Source organism: Leucopleurus acutus (genome assembly GCF_964270905.1).
Source record: "Leucopleurus acutus genome assembly, chromosome: 3".
NCBI classification, from domain to species: Eukaryota; Metazoa; Chordata; class Mammalia; order Artiodactyla; family Delphinidae; genus Leucopleurus; species Leucopleurus acutus.
Window position 1 is genome coordinate 85,891,101 of NC_139145.1, and position 20,095 is coordinate 85,911,195.

Below are 20,095 nucleotides of genomic sequence, written 5' to 3' on the forward strand. Positions count from 1 at the left end.
CATAGAAAACAAACTTATGATTACCAAAGGGAAAAGCGTCAGGGAGGGATAAATTAGGAGTATGGGTTTAACAGATACACACTACTATATATAAAATAGATAAACAACAAGGACTTACTGTACAGCACAGGAAACTGTATTCACTGTCATGTTATAACCTATAATGGTAAAGAATCTGAAAAAGAATATTTATTGATGTATATGTATAACTGAATCACTTTGCTGTATACCTGAAACTAAAACAATACTGTAAATCAACTATATTCAATAAAAACAAGTAAAATATTAATAAATAATAAAATAAATAATAGAATAAATAAAATATAGATAATAAAAATAAATATATATTAAATTTAAAAGCTGTACATTTTTGTTTGCCTCTTTTATCTTCCCCATAACAGAGGAAATTGGGTCTCAAAACCTTAGGTACTGGGAGGCATGTACATCTTCCTATGACATGGACTGAAGTAGTATATCTGGCTCAGTGCAAAGGAGAAATCCAAGATGGTATGTCCTCTAACTAAGCTCTTCTTAGTTACCCTAAGTGTTTTCTAGATTAGAAGTGAAGGCATAATTTGAGAACTTTAATATTTAGAAATTGTGCAGGAGCCAAGGAAAATCTGCCTTTCTCTATTGAAATACCTGACAATGTTTTATTATGAAAGGTCCTTTAGTAATTTTGAATTTATGAATTTGGCTGCTCAACTTTTTAATTGCAAAATTGTTTTAAAAACTTTTGCTCAGCAGAGTCTTTATTGCTTTTTTCTAAAATTAGTAACTAATTAAAAAGTAATATAAAATGTCATTTAGTGATTTTCAATAACACTAGGCACTGTACAGAAATTCGTTTCTGCATTTTATAATTCTTACTCATAAAACATTAACCAAATGGCCATTTGTTTTTCACTTGTTTTAAACAGCCATTTTACTCATTACCTTTTCATTTATCACATATTTCTGTCTCCTTTTAAACTACCCTCCAACCAATCTAAAAAAGAAATTAAAAAACATTATTTTTAAGGAAATAAAGTTTCTTCTATATTATTCTAAATTTTATGTGTATGCCTTTTAAAATGAGTTTTAGAATGTTAACCATATGAGGTCAGAGAGTATTTTCCCTTATAAATTGGATTTTGTAGTGCTATCTGGGAGCTTTCAAGCAACAGGAAGAATAAGAATGATTTTGTATTTAACTTGCCTTTATGGCACTTCATCACAGTGCTATCCACAGCCTGACCCTATTAAATGTTTAAATGATATTGAAGTAAACAATCTCGGCTTTCCAGCAACCAGCAGCCCCTTGCTCTTCTTTGTCAATTAAACCTCAGTTTCGTTCATGAAAGCGCTTCAAAATCTTTGTACAGGCACATTCTTGGAGATATTGTGAGTCTGGTTCCAGATCACCATAATAAAGTGAATATTGTAATAAAGCGAGTCACATTAATTTTTTTGTTTCACAGTGCATGTAAAAGTTATGTTTACACTATACTGTAGTCTGTCAAATGTGCAATAGCATTATGTCTGAAAATGTACATACATTAATTAAAAAATAATGCTGTTGGAAAAGTAGCACTGATACACTTGCTAGACGCAGGGTTGCCACAAACCCTCAATCTGTAAAAAATACAATATCTGCAAAGCATAATAAATCAAAGTGAATAAGATGAGTTATGCCTGTAATGACATGAGGTGCAGTGTTCAGTAGGGCCTTAGCGCTATATTCTTCCTTGTTCAGCTCCATTGGGCCTTATTTCCTCTGCTTTGATTTTCTAGTCTTCTACTTTTCTCTTTTATAGCACTTATCTTGAGCACTGTCTTTTGTCATCCAGTTCTGTCCTATTTCCCCACCATTATATATGTGGCCTAGTGATCTATTTTATGTCAGGTGGAAGAGGTGGAGCTCCTAGGGCATTTCTCTCTCTCCTTGCCTCTTCCCCCTCCCTGCCCTCCCCCACCTCTGTAGTCTCTCCGGCTTAGTGACTTCTGAGTAGTTGAATGTCCTACATGGCAGCTTAGAATTCCAAAGGTAGTATCTTGACAAAGAGGTAGAGGGGGCAACTGTATTGCCTTTTCTGATCTAGACTTGGAAGTCATACAGTGTCACTTCTGCCACATTCTATTAGTTAAAGCAGTCACAAGGCCTGCTCAGGTTCAAGGGGAAGGGGGCATAGACTTCACCTCTTGATGGGAGGGATGTCAAAGATATTAAAACCACAATGTGGTCTTGGTGACTGAGCAAAATAGTTAATTAGAAGACTTAATTGTAGTATGTAGAAAAGCAGCATAATTTATAAATTATACTTTTTAATATTTCAGAAGCTTTAAATATGCTTTATGCTTCCCTGGACCATGCTACCTTTGATTACGATCTGCCTGCCTTAATTTTGTTGCGGAATCAGTTTTGTATAGACTCTGTTGTGATGCATTCCTAAAGACGTACTTATACTCAGTTGAATAAAGCTGGCAAAGGTAAGTTTTAAAATAATTTTAATGTGTTTTAATTGCTACATGTACTACATCTAACCACATGATATCTGTTTCAGGAGCTAAACAGGCCATTTGGTTTTATTACAGAATATTCTTGTTTGGTAGCTTATTTTAATCTCCTCTAAATGTGGACATTACATTATTGCTTGATATGCAGATGGAGGTAGTTGAGAAAATACAGCTTCACCAACTATGTAAGAAAATAGCATTTAATTAAAAATCAAGTTTGCACTTATTTCTGAGTATATATAGCTTTTCTCCTCTCTCTATTTTTTTTTTTTTGTTTTTTGTTTTGTTTTTTTTTCCCCCCTGGCCTGTTTGTGGCTACTTCGAATTCACCTTTTTCTGGTTGGAAGCTTTCTAGGGGTGCCTGTGGGTTTCTGTCACCTCCTGAACTGCTTTGGCACCCAGAGGCGGTGGGCTCCTGACCAAGCCCTCTGGCTCTTTGCCTTATCAGAGAGGAGACCTTTTTTTTTGTTTTATTTTGTTTTGGTTTTTTTGTTTGTTTGTTTGTTTTTATACCTTTATTGGAGTATAATTGCTTTACAATGGTGTGTTAATTTCTGCTTTATAACAAAGTGAATCAGTTATACATATACATATGTCCCCATATCAAGAGGAGACCTTTATTTGCTGCTTTGATTACCTATGCAGGAAGTGTGGAGCTTTTCTGACTTCTGGCTGAGATTCCAAAAAATCTCTTTAGTCATATGATCGGTCCCTTTTTAAAGTAGAGCAGATAAGATGGTAAATAGCTTTAGGTTATTTTCCCCAATGATCCTTTCTTGTGTTTCTTTCCTTTAATCAGGACATGGTCACCTATATGGCTTCATAGTGGTCTGCCCCATTCTCTTTTGAAAGTTACTGTGATTGCTTAAAAGCAAACAAAAAACTCTTAACTTTTTCTATACTCCCCCCCCCAACAAGCCTATTAACTTTGCTTCCCTACCTTATTTTCCTTAAAACTGGGTGTGAAAGGGTTAAAACACAAGCAAACAAACTCCAGAGCTCAACATATCAGAACAGTTTGTAGACACTTGTATACTGGTTTCCTCATATAAAACACCCTCCTCACCCAAATGTCTCCAAGGTTCAACTATTAGAGATTATTTTTTTCAGCATTTAAGCCTTAATGCATATACCCTCTGAAAGACTATTGATCAGCTACTAGCATCTCGTGAATTAGATAATCAGGCGGGGGGCTTTGAATTTTAGCAGGGGTGGGGGGTGTGCCAATAAGGGCATGTTTCTGGGATGGAAACCGTGCACCTCAGATTGGGATTTGAACCCACGTGGCTTGATCTCAAACCCGGCCAAAACCCACAGTCTTCCAACTGAGATCACACACCTGGTTTCAGGACTTAATGAAGCTCAGGTTCTTGATGTCTCATTGCAGAAAGAATTCAGTGAGAGACAAAGTGATAGGTAAGAAGTGGATTTATTTAGAGAGAAACACACTCCACAGACAGAGTGTGGGCCATCTCAGAAGGCGAGAAAGGCCTCCTCTCTCTATTTTTTTTTAACATCTTTATTGGAGTATAATTGCTTTACCATGGTGTGTTAGTTTCTGCTTTATAACAAAGTGAATCAGCTATACATATATCCCCATATCCCCTCCCTCTTGCATCTCCCTCCCACCCTCCCTATCCCACCCCTCTAGGTGGTCACAAAGCACCGAGCTGATCTCCCTGTGCTATGTGGCTGCTTTCCACTAGCTATCTATTTTACATTTGGCAGTGTATATATGTCAATGCCATGCTCTCACTTCATCCCAGCTTACCCTTCCCCCTCCCTGTGTTGTCAAGTCCATTCTCTACACCTGTGTCTTTATTCCTGTCCTGCCCCTAGGTTCTTCAGAACTTTTTTTTTTTTGATTCCATATATATGTGTTAGCATACGGTATTTGTTTTTCTCTTTCTGACTTACTTCACTCTGTATGACAGACTCTAGGTCCATCCACCTCACTACAAATCGTTTCTTTTTAAGGCTGAGTAATATTCCATTGTATATATGTGCTACATCTTCTTTATCCATTCATCTGTTGGTGGACACTTAGGTTGCTTCCATGTCCTGACTATTGTAAATACAGTTGCAATGAACATTGTGGTACATGACTCTTTTTGAATTATGGTTTTCTCAGGGTATATGCCCAGTAGTGGGAATGCTGGGTTGTATGGTAGTTCTATTTTTAGTTTTTTTAAGGAACCTCCATACTGTTCTCCACAGTGGCTGTATCAATTTACATTCCCACCAACAGTGCAAGAGGGTTCCTTTTTCTCCACACCCTCTCCAGCATTTATTGTTTGTAGATTTTTTGATGATGGCCATTCTGACCGGTGTGAGGTGATACCTCATTGTAGTTTTGATTTGCATTTCTCTAATGATTAGTGATGTTGAGCATCCTTTCATGTGTTTGTTGGCAATTTGTATATCTTCTTTGGAGAAATGTTCTCCTCTCTATTTTAAGGATTGCTAAATGCCACTTTTCCATTTAAAAATGCTGACTGATAATTCTTACATTGTTGCCCGATTTGAGAAGATGAGTTGTTCTCTCAGTATTCTATGTCATTTTAGAGCCATAAGGTGGGAAACCATGTTTATGTAGCTCATGTTTCATAAGGTCCTAGAAGACATATGGTTCTACTTCCTGTGATGATCAAGGTTGCCTGCTGCAAAATTTATTATTAGTCAAAGAAATTTAGCTTAACTAATAGTTTTATTGCAAAGAAAAGCAAGAAGAATAATTTTAAGAATAAAGAAATATATACATATGTATATATCTCAGTTGACATACGTGTATATATATCATTTGAAATTAAGTATGGTATTATTTGCAAAAATATATTTTCTCCTTATTTAATTTTGTTTATGAACTGTTAGAAAATGAGCATGAAGATATTCATGAGTCAGCCACGGCAGTTTTGGAAGATATGTATTTCAGACCTTATAAATTAGGTCTGGATCTTCTCTGATATGTTTGGGGGTAAAAGACTTATGGACACCAGGCAGGATACAGAGAACACATAACAGAAATTGAACATGCAAAGAACTGATGCTTTGCTAGAAGAACAGGAGGCAAAGAGACAAGTAAAATTATAATGTCTTTTTCTTCTTTCCTCTTTATTTCCCAAACTGTTCATTATGGCGATATTTAAGAGCTTATATTTATATAATTATTTGGGGATTTCGAATTTATATATAATACAAAAAGATGGGTATATTAGTTTATGATGGAAAAAGAGTGGAGTGGAAAAACATAGAGAAAGTGGCTTTTCTTTCCTTTCCTTCTCAGCCCCTTTACTGACCTTTTTCCATTTCTTGCCTTTTATATTTCTGCCAGCGAAAAAAATGGCTATAAAATAAAGTTTTTGCCATTGCACATATTGCTTATAATTTACGTATACCATGGATTCATTGAATTTTAAAAAGATGCCTGTATCCTCTCATCTGGATGTTTAGACTATTTGCATTGCACAATGATCAGTGCTTTAGCTATATTAGACATAATAACTTATTTAATCTTTGCAAAAGTCCTAAAAGGTAGGTGCTATTATTATCCACCATTCCACAGACTAGTAGGCATTGAGAGTCTAAGTGAATTACCCAAGATCTCAGCAGAGAAGATTTTGAAACCCACAGTCCAGTGGACTCTCAGCTATGATTCTACTCACTTACCTTGGCTCTCAGATTTACTAATTTTAATGCTTACTTTTTATTGTTCTAGATAATATAAATTAGCTAGTAGAAATCAGCATGCTTTATAAGTGCCTTTGATTTCAGGCAAGAAGCCATTTCAATTATCCTGCTTGTCTTTGTAGGAATTTCATTATGTATCTAACCGTCAGTTGGAAACTTCCCTTTTGATCTTTTCTTGTTGAGAGAATGGTGTATTTAATGGTATTGCCATAAAGGCATTACTCATCTTAATACACACCATTTTGTTTCTCTTTTCACAAAGAAGTATGTAGCTCAGGGTTGGGAAGAGCCAGAAATACCTGATTCCCTAATATTACTTACTTTCCAATTTTGTGTGCATTCTTTCCTCATTGTTTTCCTCTGAGTGTAGAATCTTAACTACTGATGTCTACTTATTAAAGTATAGGAATAATATATAAGCAACAGTAGGTTTAATATATTTTATTTTATTTTTTATTAATTAATTTATTTTTGGCTGCGTTGGGTCTTCGTTGCTGTGCGCGGGCTTTCTCTAGTGGTGAGCGGGGGCTACTCTTGGTTGCAGCGTGTGTGGGTTTCTCATTGCAGTGGCTTCTCTTGTTGTGGAGCATGGGCTCTAGGCACGCGGGCTTCGGTAATTGTGGCACGCATCCTCTAGAGCACAGGCTCAGTTGTTGTGGTGCACGGGCTTAGTTGCTCCACAGCATGTGGGATTCTCCCGGACCAGTGCTCGAACCCGCGTCCCCTGCATTGGCAGGCGGACTCCTGACCACTGCGCCACCAGGGAAGCCCAGTTTAATATATTTTAGATAGGAATATAAACAGTGTTCTTCAATCTTCTATAAAGAACATAAAACACATCACTAACTATTACAATGTAATACATAATAAATATTATTCAGCATTTCTATTTCACGGTTAGATAACAGAGAAATGAAGATAAGAAAAGATGAAAAGAGAAGGAAAGAAGGGGGTGAAAGAATAAAGGAAGAAAAGACAGGGTAGCAGGGAAAGAAACTGACAAGCAGAAATTTACTCTAGGAGGCAAAGCTTAAGTTGTCAACCTACAGAGAGAGTATGTACACAAATGAAACATAAGGACAGATGCATAGAAAGTTCCAGAATTCCTCAGAGATAAAGACTGGCAGACTTTTCAACAAAAATCTGGTTTTTCAGAATATTACAGATGAAAGCTTTTAAAACCATTTTTCCAAGCATAGTTGTATAGAGTTTCACTTCTGGATAAAGTGAAACTCATGACCAAATTGGTGTATAATACAGCAGTTTTGCAAACTGATATGTTGATTATGTATTTTTCTCTTCAGACCCACTTTAAAATTTTAAAGTATTGCTTTCAATATCCTTATCTGATCCCTTGCAAAATCTTAAATTATTCTTCCTCTGATGAATTTATTATTTCCAACTTTAATATTCTCTCTTAGAGTATTGCAATATTCTTTTAAATGATCTGTTGATCTCCACTTCCTGCTCATCTAACTTCAGTCTCTTGGAGAAGCATAGTACTATATCAAAGTGCTTTATACAAAGAGATCCCTTGGCATGACATAAACATTTTATTTTTATTTATTTTTAAAAGTCAATAAATGGTACATGTTTATAATTTATGGATGTATTTACAAATATTCATGGTGCATTCTTAGAATTTATTTTAATGATAGAAGATTTTGAGAAAAATATTTGGAAATCACTGCTGTAATAGAAAGTTCATGTCTTTTGATACAAAACACACAGTCCTGGGTTTGGATTCCAGTAATGCTACTTATTTGCTTAATAGTCTTGGGTGAAGCACTGAGACTTGGTAGAATCATCTTTTGAATTTAATTTTATTTTTTTACATGTAGCTCTAATAATACCCTGCACTATTGTTAAGATGTTAAGAGGATTTGCATATATGTATATCTTGATAGTGATATAATGGTAGTTATTATTATTATTTGGTCCTTTTCCGTAATCTTATGATTTAGCAATTTAGGCATTTACATTCCATTTATTTCTATAGTGTGTGGTTTTTTTTCTCATTTTCTGTGAAATCTTATATATTTTTGCAGATATTTAATTTTCTGTTGTCTATGTAAAACAGTTTTAACTATACATGTATTTTAAACTTCACGGAAGTACGATATGAAAGTGTGTATTTAGTAATGACATTGTGTGTGTGTGTGTGTGTGTGTTTTCATGAGGGAATGGGGACTTCAGTACAACATACTATGCACAGGCAGAATATTTCTCAAAACTATTGCAATCCACATTCATCTATATACTGAGAAAAGGCACTGTGCAATGTACTATGATACTCTTTTATTTTACTTAAAAATCCCCTTTCTATTGATTTCATGACTCACTTAAGGGGCATGATTTGCAATTTGAAAAATACTGTTCTAAAGGACATAGAACAAAATAGTATTCAGTATTGGTCATTATATGTAATGGAGAGAAGATTTATGAATTTTTTTTTCTGAACCAGTATTTTAACCTTGATACAAATGTTTTAAAGTTATTTCAAAAGCATACAATCACAAATGAATTTGAAATTGTCTCATCAAAAGCAAATGTAATGATAAAATGGTTTATTTTCCTTATGGTTTTTAAACATTTATTGATGCAACACAAAAATGCTTTTTTCTTTCTTTTTTGACAGATTGGCTATTTGGTCTTCTTACGACTTTTTATATATTTCCTTCATGGTCACCTGAAAAGTTTTAAACAACATTTACTTAGGTTTCAACCATATTTATATGGTAGACTGTCTTTTATTTTCTACATTTATAAATATTTTATGTTATTTTGAGAAGCTCAGACTATCACTATAAAGAGTATAGGCTGTATTTTATTTTTCGTGAAAGATAATGGGTGCAGTACTGAAGAGCACAGCTTCTGGGTGAGACTGCTTGGGTTTTACTTTTAAATTTCCTACTTAACTAAGCATATGAACTTGTCCGTGGCTCAGTTTTCTTATCTGTAATATCTAACTCACTGGATTTCAAGAAAGTTAAATTCATATTTTAGTAAGGTAACCCTAGTGGTGATGTAGTTGCTGGACTGGAGTAAGGAGAGAGTGGACTCAGGGGGTCCATTAGCTATGACGTTCGTACAGGCAAGAGATGTTAAAGGTATGAACTTCTAAAATGGGGATGGATAGAGTAAAATAGTTTTGAAAAGTGTTTAGGAGATAAGAAACACTGAACTTGGTGATCCCTTGGATCTAAGCTATATATAAGGGAAAGTGACAAATTCAGGATGAATCTTAAATTTTACATATTGACTAATAAGGTCAAGATAATGGTGCTCTAAACTGAGAAGATTTTGGAGAAACATTTGGACATACTGAATTTGAAGGTCACTCAGGTGTATATACCCAGTTGGAAACAGAGGTTTGGAACTAGGGAAATAAGTGAAGCCTGGGAATCACTTATTTCATGGGTATCAACATGGATCATTTGACAGTCATCACTGTTAACGTGGATGAGATAACCTGGGAATGGGAGGTGGTGGTGGGGAGAAATTTATTCTAGTAGTAGAGTCTTGGGGGACATAAACATTTAATAGATTATTGGAGTAACAGACATCAACCAGTAGAGAAGAATTAGTAGAAAAAAGAGGGAGTGATGATATAGAAAGCCAAAGAGGTGAGGCAAGAAGATCAACATTATCAAGAGCTGTAAAATCATTAAACAATAGGAAGTCTGAGACGGGTGATGGGTTTCTGAAGTCAGAAAGTCATTGTTCTTGGGAGCATTACCGAGTAGAAGCAAAGTTCAGATTGGAGGTAAACAGAGTGATGGGAAAATTTAAGCATAAGACAAAGGTGGTGAACTGTTTTAAAAAGCTTAGCTATGAAAGGAAGGAGAAATATGTCAATAGTTTGGATGAAAAAACAAGGTCAAAAGAGAAGATTAATACGTTGTAGGATAAGAAATCAAGAGACTCAAGATGCAAGAAAGGGAGTAATATTTGATGGGAAAAGCCATAGAGGAGGGGAGTAGAAGGTAATAGTGCAAATGTTTTGGCTGCAAGTTTTGGTAGGGTCTGAAACCAAGGCATGGCTGTAGATTGACATAGGAGTTTGTGTCTACCGTATCACTTGTTTTGCTTTCTTTATTACATTATAAATCTCTTTTAACTCCTCACAGTGTTCAGCATAGTGATTCATCAAATATTCAGGTAGTGGTGGCAAATATGTTTTGAAAGATTATTTGTATAAAACCTCAAGTTCTTACACTGGCTTGTTATTGTTGATATATCGCAAGAACACCAACATTTTGTTTCATATAAGGATAAAATCCTAGATATTGCCCTCTTATCACATGCTGTTAAGTGGAGCCCTACTGAGGCTACATGTTCAGCAACAGGTGGATTCCTACCTGAGGCTATTAGTTACTGCTACTACCTACCCATACAGCCATCCAATAGAAGAGTGTTTATTACTAATTTTTCCATTGTGTCGGTGGACTAAAACTCAAAGATTGTTTAAAAGTTTGTAAAAAGAACAGCACAGAGATGGTTCTGTTAAATACCACATAGTCTTATGTTAAATGACATAATTGTTGCTGTTGTTAAACTATATATTTTTAAAAATCAACAACAATGACATCTTGAAAAGAATTAAATTGGAGAATGTTGGTTTAAAAGCAATGACATTGATTACAATATCAGATTATCCATTATGAATAGTATCTATTCTGACTTGATTTATTTTCAGCTGGAAGTTTCCAGGGATTGTTGTGTAGTAACTATACTTAATTGGGCATTCAACCATTATGAAATTGCTGTTCTGAATTATATAAACTCTTATGCATGAATTATTTACCTTGTAGTTTTCTATTATACCACCAGGGGTCATACATAACATTATTAATCTTCAATAGATGGGGAAATATACAGCAGTTTCAGCCTCTTGGGTACTGAATTTAATTATATTTTAATAACTAAAAGACAAATGAAATGCAGTGTGAGATGTTAATGAAATATTTCTCACAAATTATTTTTCTTACAATAACACTTTCTTTCTCTGGAGAATTATATTGCAAGTATCCAAACATTTTTTCAAATGTGCAGTGTATTCTGAAAATCATGGAAATTGTATGTAAAAGAGAACTCCTTTCTCAATCAATTTTTAGCCGTGTGGAAGACAAGAATGTAGATTCTGAGATGGTGAGTATATCCTAGTGCATGACAAATCAGATCAGATTACTATGCTTAAATAATCATGCTTGCTAATTCGGTAACATGGCTGAAGATGAATTTAGCTGCAGGGGAGGAGTGAACAGCACAGACATTAAAGTCATGTGCACATTTCCTGGACAGTAGTTAGTAGGGTCAGTAGTGGGGCATCAGTATCCACCACTACTACTTTAAATGGAGTAATGCCATAATACCTTCTTCCTTATCGATTCCATCTCAGCTGATTAATTAAAAATTGCAACATAATTTAGATTGATTTTTAAATGAACATTTTAAGATATTACATTTTTATTAAAGGGAGAGTGTGTAAAGTACAGGCTGTTAATGAGAGCAAGTGTAATATTTTTATGCTTCCATGAGTCATATGTAATAACATTTAATATGCTATTAAAATCAACTGAAATTTTTTTAATGGTTCAAAATTGAGAAAGTAATACCTGGTATATGACAAATCTTTTAATTTCTAACTTAGATATTAATGATCAACATTAGAGAAAACTATCTGTCCCAATTATATATAATTCCTTGGTATGTAATAAGCTATGATTATACAAACAGAACTCCAGTGTTCATATACCTTATAGCCTGATGTACTTCAAAAGTCAAACTTCAATCTTTGGGGCTTGTAATGCCTTTATTTCCTTTTCTCACATATATTCCAAAAGAAAGCAGTGAACACTTCAAAACCTTGATTCTTTTATTTTTTGTTATATATACTTATTATTTTATAATTTATAAATAGAAATGTTGTTTTTCTAATAATTTCTTAAAAAGGAGAAAAATGCATTTAATATGATGCTAGTTGGAACAACTAAGGAAATTTAAGGAAAATTCTTTTTCAAAATAATTTTGCCTGTGAGCTGCCTCACAGTTTCCCTGTGCTTCCCTTGGGCCCTTTCCACAACTATCTAAAATTTAAGTCTATAAGGAGGAACATTTAACCACATCTATTTGTGTTCTTTCTAGGAGTTAGTGTTTTCTTTTTGGCTCATAACTTGGTAAGCCATTTATATAACGAGTGATGTATACTAAGCCATTTGAACCATTTGGTTATGCTTACTAATGAACACACATTGCTTCATGCATAAAAAGGATCTCGTTTTAAAGTTTCAAAAATGTTTTGACAATAAATATATAACCTAAGATACTGAGCAATAGAAAAAGCACTGACTTTCAAGAGGAAGGGCCTGTTCACCAATTGACTTTGTGATCCAGAGTAGGTCCATTAAGCTCTCCAAATCCCCATTTGCTTATCTTTAAAAAGATACCATTGGGTACTTCCCTGGTGGTCCAGTGGTTAAGAATCCACGCTTCCACTGCAGAGGGCACAGGTTTGATCCCTGGTTGGGGAACTAAGATTCTACATGCTGCGTGGTGCAGCAAAAAAAAAAAAAAAAAAAAATATATATATATATATATATATATATGAAGTGAAGCAATAACTTCAAAAAATAAAAAGACACCACCACGACCACAATCATTATCATCATCCTCGTCATACTTGCCCTAACTAATCTACAGAGTTGTTGTGAAGATTGCAAAAAAGCATGTGCCTTATAAATTATTAAGAGCCATGCAAACATAAATAATAATTATTGAAAAATATACTTAGGAACTCACTTTAACTTAGGCAGCTGAATGTAATAATTCTTATCTAAGGACATGCTTATGCTGACTAATTGTGCTTAACTGTGTGTAGTTAATTGTGCTTAATATAGTGATGATTTGAGTGTTTTTCCTTTAAACAAATAAGATCCTGTGAAATCTTGGCAACATGAGTGTTCCACCTGTGAGGCCGGCAACTTTCAGCGTTAATTCTGCTTCTCCTTGAATCAATCTGTTTTTGTCACTCTTGGTGCACATATACAGCAAGGAAATGGAAGTTCACTGCTTCTATACAGTTAAGATCTACCTTGGTTTGAAGTGAAAGAGGCAAGAATGTCAACACATGAAAAGAATATATCTGCTTATAATGGGACAAGTCACTAAGTCTCTGTGCTTTTTTCCACTTTTTAGAACAAAGGGGCATAGTTTCAGTCTTTTTAAGTTCTATTTCACCTCCATACATGAGATTCTATGACGGGATTATAACAATTTAGCCTCTCAGACTTATTGCCCTCCTTTGTCTACTCCCATTACCCCATAATATAAAGAATATAAAAGGTAGTGTAGCCACAGTGCTGCTGAAAATGGCTGGTTCAGCTGATTCAGTGGTGGATGGCATATTTTACTGTTGTCCTCCAGTTTCAGTCCATTTTCTCCAGTACAGTTTAATCTAAGCCAGGCTCGCTAGTTCAGCTGAGTATTTACCCATTCAGTACCCATCTGTCTCAACTTCTGGGAGAAGTAAGGGTGAAGAAGAGAGAAAACTGGGACTATAAAAGATATACCTGTATTCATCCTCTCTCCCTTTATTATTCATATGCTACAGTAGAGGATTTGTGGGTTTATTCCTACAGTTCGTATCCTTCAGTAATGCTAAAGGGTCCATGACAGCATATTTTGGCCACTGTAAAATACTTTATTTTTAATATATTATAAGCATTGAAGTAGAAACATAATTTGTTTTCAAAGTGCTATTATAAAATTGTTTTAAAGGAGGAATTCTGTACGATATAGGCATTAGGATACACACAATATGGGTGTTGGTTCTGTATAAGAATAGGAAATCTCCTTTCCCTGCTGCTGGGACCCATTTCTCCTTTTAATGTTCTTTCAAGCTGTTTCCATTGACTTTGACAAATGGTACACTGTAATTGGCTCTGTGAATTGCAGAGCCTTAACATTGGATTGGGTTTTCCACTCTGTCCTTTGCTCACTAGCAAAGCTGAATTTGTTAAGCACACTTGTCACATTATAATAATAACATGGTTCTTTGGAGTAGGTAGATTCAAATTCAACAAAAATGCAGTAGACCGTTTACTAAATAGTTGCATCCATCCTAAAGTATTGTACAAATAGTTTTCTGAAAACTAGGAAACATAAAGGATTTACATTCAAATGTATTAGCAGTCTCATCCTTTAGTGCTTTAAGTACAGTACTCAGTAAGCTAAAGGCACTATCTAAATTTGGGACATTTTATGCTGTACTGTAATTATAGATGGTTTCTAGGAATTGGGTTAGACTGAGACACAGGCTCTTTAAAATTAGGAGCATTTTCCTATGATTCATGCCCTGTTATTCAGGTAATATATTTGTGTTGAGGGGTCCTATCATGGCAATGTCAGCTATCCCCCAAATAACTGAAAACAAGGATGAAACTCAAAAAGCTGTCTTCGAGCGGCCACAATAGAGCCCATGCTTCAGAGTTCAGTTTTGTTATCAAAGAGATCCTGGTCAGACACTCAGAGCTTCTCAGATTTGCACAAAATTCAAGAAGATAGGGTTATCTGAGTTCTCAGCCAACAGCAGATTGGCAACACTTTGGTAGGTGGGCTTTCTGTCTTTAGAATGTACGCTCTGCCCACTGTTTCCACAGTGGGAGCTCATTCCAAGGATGCAGCCTTGAGACCGTAATGTGTTGCTGAGACCATTTGGATGGTATAGGTGATTGAACCTGGTTAAAGCAACTACATAAACCTTAAGATTCTGGAGGGCAGGTGTGGAGATCTTCTCTCTTGCAGCTGCCGAAGAGAAACCTCCTGTGTAAGTTTCCTTGCTTGTTGAACTGCCACCTGCCAATCTGGAGTGGCCTGCCTCTTTCTCAGGTCTTCCCCAACCTTGTTCTCCATGTATGGGGGCCAGTTTGCAAACCAGCATAGCCCAAAGCTGGGCAGCAAGTGGGGGAGATGAAAGAACTATAGGAAGTGGTCATAAAGCACCCACACACACACACCAAAAAGATGGAAGGGGAAAAGTAAGTTCTAGTTCTCTGGTAGTAATTTAATGCAGTGCTCGGTGCTTTTCAAACTGTGTAGAGGGTAAAAATCCCTCTACAATTTTTTAAGGAATTTTCCAGACCGTCACAGACTGATACTTTTAAAACTACAATAATAGTAAAATATTAAAAAGAAATAAATACATAGGCATTAATTTTTTTACTAGACTGAAAAGAAAATTAACTCAAATTTTGTAAAAGTTTCTAAATATATATTCTTTATTTCTGTACTCTAGTTAACAGTTTGCAGAGGGGATGTATCTGCCAACCACACCTTGGGTGGGACTGATTTAGTGTAAAGGCAAAGAACTCTACACCACCTAATAGTTCTCAGAGCATTGCTTCCTCTTGGTCTGCTACACTGATGATGTATGTGATGATTGTATTAAATCACGTCATCATCATTATTATATTAATTCATTCTAGTTAGGCAAATACATTTTTTCTTTTGAAAACAGTAAAAAGCAGGGAAGAAACTTTAGCAGAATTTCCATGCAAATACTTGAAATATACAAGGATATAATGCATAAGGATAAGAGAGAAACCGCACTTATTTGGAAAATTCCCAGGTGTGGCGGGTTCAAAGACCCTTCAGGAGCACACATGCAGTTGGGAAAACTGGTTTTATTATTTGTTGCAGAGAGAGAACACACACCCAGAGGACTATGTGATGTCTCAGTTAGAGGGTGCTAGCATAAATCTATTATAGGATTTGGACTTTGGTTGGGTGATTTGGGGGAGGCTCTAAAGAAGCAGGGATTCTCTTTAGATTTGATGCTGCCAGAAAGTAGGGGCAATTCTGATTGGGTATTTTGTGGGTGACACAGTGACTTTTTGTCTGTGCTTAGAAACAAAAATATCAAGTGGCTTTGTGTATTTATCAGAGCAATATTGTCTGAGGTTGATATTCCGTGAGTTTATATCCAGCAGGAGAACAAAATGACCTGACTGTGAGCGCCAGACCAGCTTGTAGTACTATTGATGTCAAATCAGTTCCGGAAGTCAGAGGCTTCTTTTTTCTTTTTCAGTGATAAGTAAAAATGGTATCATATAAAATTAAAAATCAAGCTTAAATATTCTTCATTATCTAAATCCTGATCATTTCTTTACCAAAGGCTTTTGGGAATTTTCTCTGGTGATGGTGTATAAGTTTGTTAACGAGAATTTTTGACCTCACTGAATGGTCTCTAGCCATGCAATGCACAACACATGATTTAAAAAAAAAAACAAAGTATTGATTGTTTTAAATTAATTAGTCAAGCCATCCACAAGTTTCAAAACATATCTATCTATATATGTATTCAGAATGTTTGCAACATGAGGGATGTCAGGCATCCAGGCTCAGACTGCTAGAGCAGTTGGAGAAAAGAATTTCATTTATATGGGTTCCACTTTTGGGGGAGACTCTACCACAAAGCAGAAAACTGAGTTATTTAGATGAAATATGTACATATACTGAAGTCTGCACGTCTCAGTCTGATGTCTTACATTATTTTAGAATAAAGTGTTTTTTTGGGAAATTATAACATTCTAAACACTGACTGGTTTCCATTTGCTTTTGTGGATGATTTTTCCCGAGTCGGTAGCCTTGTGCAAAGACTTTATCTTACTCCTGCCTTTATTGCCAGCGTCTGTGTTCCTGACATAATGTAAATCAATACACATCTGTGAGACTTAAATAAGCAGTTGACTAGAAACTTAAAACTAAGTTTAAAATTTTAAACTTAGTTTAAAATTTATATATGAACTTCTGGCTTTCTCTCTTAAGAGTACTCAACATGAAAACTTTCTTTAAGTATAGTCTTGACGTTATTTTGTATAGTAAATGAGAATGGTAAAATCCTTTGGAATCTCGTAGTGTTTCTTTTGAGCATAAAAGAATAATATATCAACTAAATTAGTAATTTGAGTACATATCACAGGATGTGTATTTGAATCTTTACTGTTGACAAAAATTCAATGGGAGTGCTGTGTCAAAAAATAAAATCAAGTTTCTTTGTACCAGTTACTTTAGCAGATCAGTTAAGTCTATGAAACTGTTAGGAAGCACTCTAAGAAAAAAAACAAATAGCCCATTTGTTTTCTGATTTTGTAGCCTTTTAAAATAGTTACTTTGCAGACATTGACCACATCCAGCTAGGCAATATTTTGGTCCTTAAAGTGAAAATCCACATTTTAAAACCCAATTTGCTGTTTGATCATTGTTCAAACTTTCCCCTCTTCCCTCCCCCAGGTGTCAGGGAGAACTAAGTCATATAGGTTTTAAGAAGCACAATTGTGTCTAATAGTTGTCCCTTAGCAGATACAGGATTTTTGTCACATTGTGGAACTGATGTCATTGAACACAAGGGATCCATGTGAGAATATATTAAGAATTAAGTTCAGATTAACTATATATACTTACAAAAATGTATTTAAGTAAATATACTTACAAAAAGTATTTATGTAAATGTATTTAAGTAAATATATACTGGGACTTCCCTGGTGGCCCAGTGGGTAAGACTCTGCGCTCCCAATGCTGGGGGTCCGGGTTTGATCCCTGGTAAGGGAACTAGATCCCACATGCCTCAACTAAGTCTGCATGCTGCAACTAAAAATCCTGCAAAGACCAGCGCAGCCAAAATAAATAAATAGATAAAATATATATATATATATATATATACTTACAAAAATGTATTTAAGTATATTAACTATATATACTTACAAAAATGTATGTAAGTAATATATTTTGTAAGTAATACTTACAAAAATGTATTTAAGTAAAAATGTATTTAAGTAAAATTTTATTGAACACAAGGGATCCATGTGAGAATATATTAAGAATTAAGTTCAGATTAACTATATATACTTACAAAAATGTATTTAAATTGCTCTACTTGGTGTAACATGGTGTAGAAAAAATATGCATTTAAAATTTATTTTCATGTTTATTCAAGTCAAAGAACTCTTTCTCAGATATATTTTATTTACAGGAACATTTGCAACTTAATCAGGAAGGATATGAAATTAACCACCCTCTCTGGCACTGTGTTGCTGCCTGGACTTGTGTTCAGAAGAATAGTCCCCAGTTGAATAAGGTGCTTGAACATCTCATCTTTCATAAAACACAGCTTCAAGAGAAACACTGGTAAGAGGGATCCTATAAATCCAAAGTAACTCATGGGGAAACCTTTGTGTTTAAATGTTAAATAACATTTGTGCTTAAATGTTAATCACACCTTAGTTGACTATGAAAAAAATTTATAATCTCAGTTCCAAAGGCAAGGGCAATTTATATATTTTGTATTAGTTCATTTCATCAATAAATTTTTCTTATCTTTTTTTTTTTGGGCTAGATGAGCATGCTTGTATTGCGTTGTTTGTCTTTATTAAAGGAAATTTGCTATTGAAACTTCATTCCCACATTTAAAACATCTTTTATTTTCCAAGTTGTTAAACAACAATGAAGTACAGCTTATTATCCTTGGAGGAAATATACTAAGATTCTGTTTCTTTATGCCTTATTTGTAAAGTAGAAGAGAAATGACTGATAAGTGTTAATTTCCTCCTATACATATGTTAATTTGAAAAGGGAAAAAGAAGTCTTAAATTACTACAAAAGAGGGCATGGGTTAATGGAGGAAAGAAGAATTTTAAAGGAGTATTTCTGAGGAAATTGATCAGAGGATATCCCTTTGCAATATTTGAGGATGATCAGAGATTTGAATTCCTTTTCCACTACTAACAATAACAATAATATGTTGTGCTATAGCAAGTTGAAAATTCATATGTTTTTCTTAAAATTACTTCCAGTTTTTAAGCCTCTGGCAAGCCCACTCTGCACAACCGATTTGTATATGTAAATTCTAAGAATCTGGTATATTTCTTCTGGACAAAAGCTGTTTTCCAGTTTCATTTGGATATTTTGGGGATTCTAGATCAAGTAAAGATTTCTGGAGAATGGCTTAGAGCATGTCTAATTCCCTTGAAATAGCCTAATTTAGAATCTTGGAAGACTCTAACTTGATTTAAAAATAGCAAATTATATTTCAACATATAAAAGTAAATATTGCATGACTTTGTCAGTTTATTTTCAAGGTATTCTAATAATTACCAAATAAACATGTTTAGATAACTGCTGAGATAGTAAAAGTGGCTGATTAAGAATATCTAATTCTGAAAGTCAAGAAATTGTTTCTTTAACCAATTTTCATTTTTACTGTGTTGCATCAAACTTGATTTAATTTAATTTTTCAATTATTTCTCTTTGATAGGTTTTTTTTTAAACTTAGTATTTAATAGATTTAGGGGTTTTAGGGATAATACAGGATTATTCTTACTTTACAAATGAAGAAACTGAGGCCAAGTTTATTAGGCTTACTGGTGACTGGAACCAGATTTCAAGGTCCAGCGTACCATTCTTTTTGGTATATCATCCCGCTTTCATTCTGGCTTCATTATTAAGGAGGTAACTGCTTAAAGGCATCTTGTCACTGAATCCTGACTTCTTTTTCTGGGAGGACATTGTGGAAATCAAGCATGGGAGGGAAAGTCAGTGTTTAGACAATGCTGAATGAACAGAGGAGTAAATGGAAAAAAATGGTGAAACACAGTGACTGTTCATAATAGACTGGAAAAGGTAATTGTTTAAAAGAGCACTGCCAAATAGTTTTGATTGTATTTCTTATATTTACTATTTTTTTTCTCTTTTTTAAAGTTTTATTTACTGTTTTTTTAGGAAAAGAATTTGACTTTTTTTTTAAGAGATGACTCTAGTAAACAAAAATAACCTGTTGACATTAAAAATTTATCTTTTTAAGTTAGCAATTTGACTAACTTCTCTATTAGTCAAATTTTCTGTTAGTTATAATGAT

General features: G+C 34.5%; 1 protein-coding gene across 1 annotated transcript in view; it reads left to right on the top strand.

Moving 5' to 3' along the window:
- The window catches only part of TMEM232 (transmembrane protein 232), a 260,737-nt gene that overhangs the window by 34,512 nt on the left and 206,130 nt on the right, over positions 1-20,095 (top strand). The window contains 7 exon segments of the mRNA XM_082836202.1: positions 402-507; positions 2,317-2,379; positions 2,382-2,453; positions 2,456-2,469; positions 8,822-8,921; positions 11,180-11,334; positions 18,236-18,369. Of these exon segments, the coding sequence (XP_082692328.1) occupies positions 402-507; positions 2,317-2,379; positions 2,382-2,453; positions 2,456-2,469; positions 8,822-8,921; positions 11,180-11,334; positions 18,236-18,369 (644 nt within the window).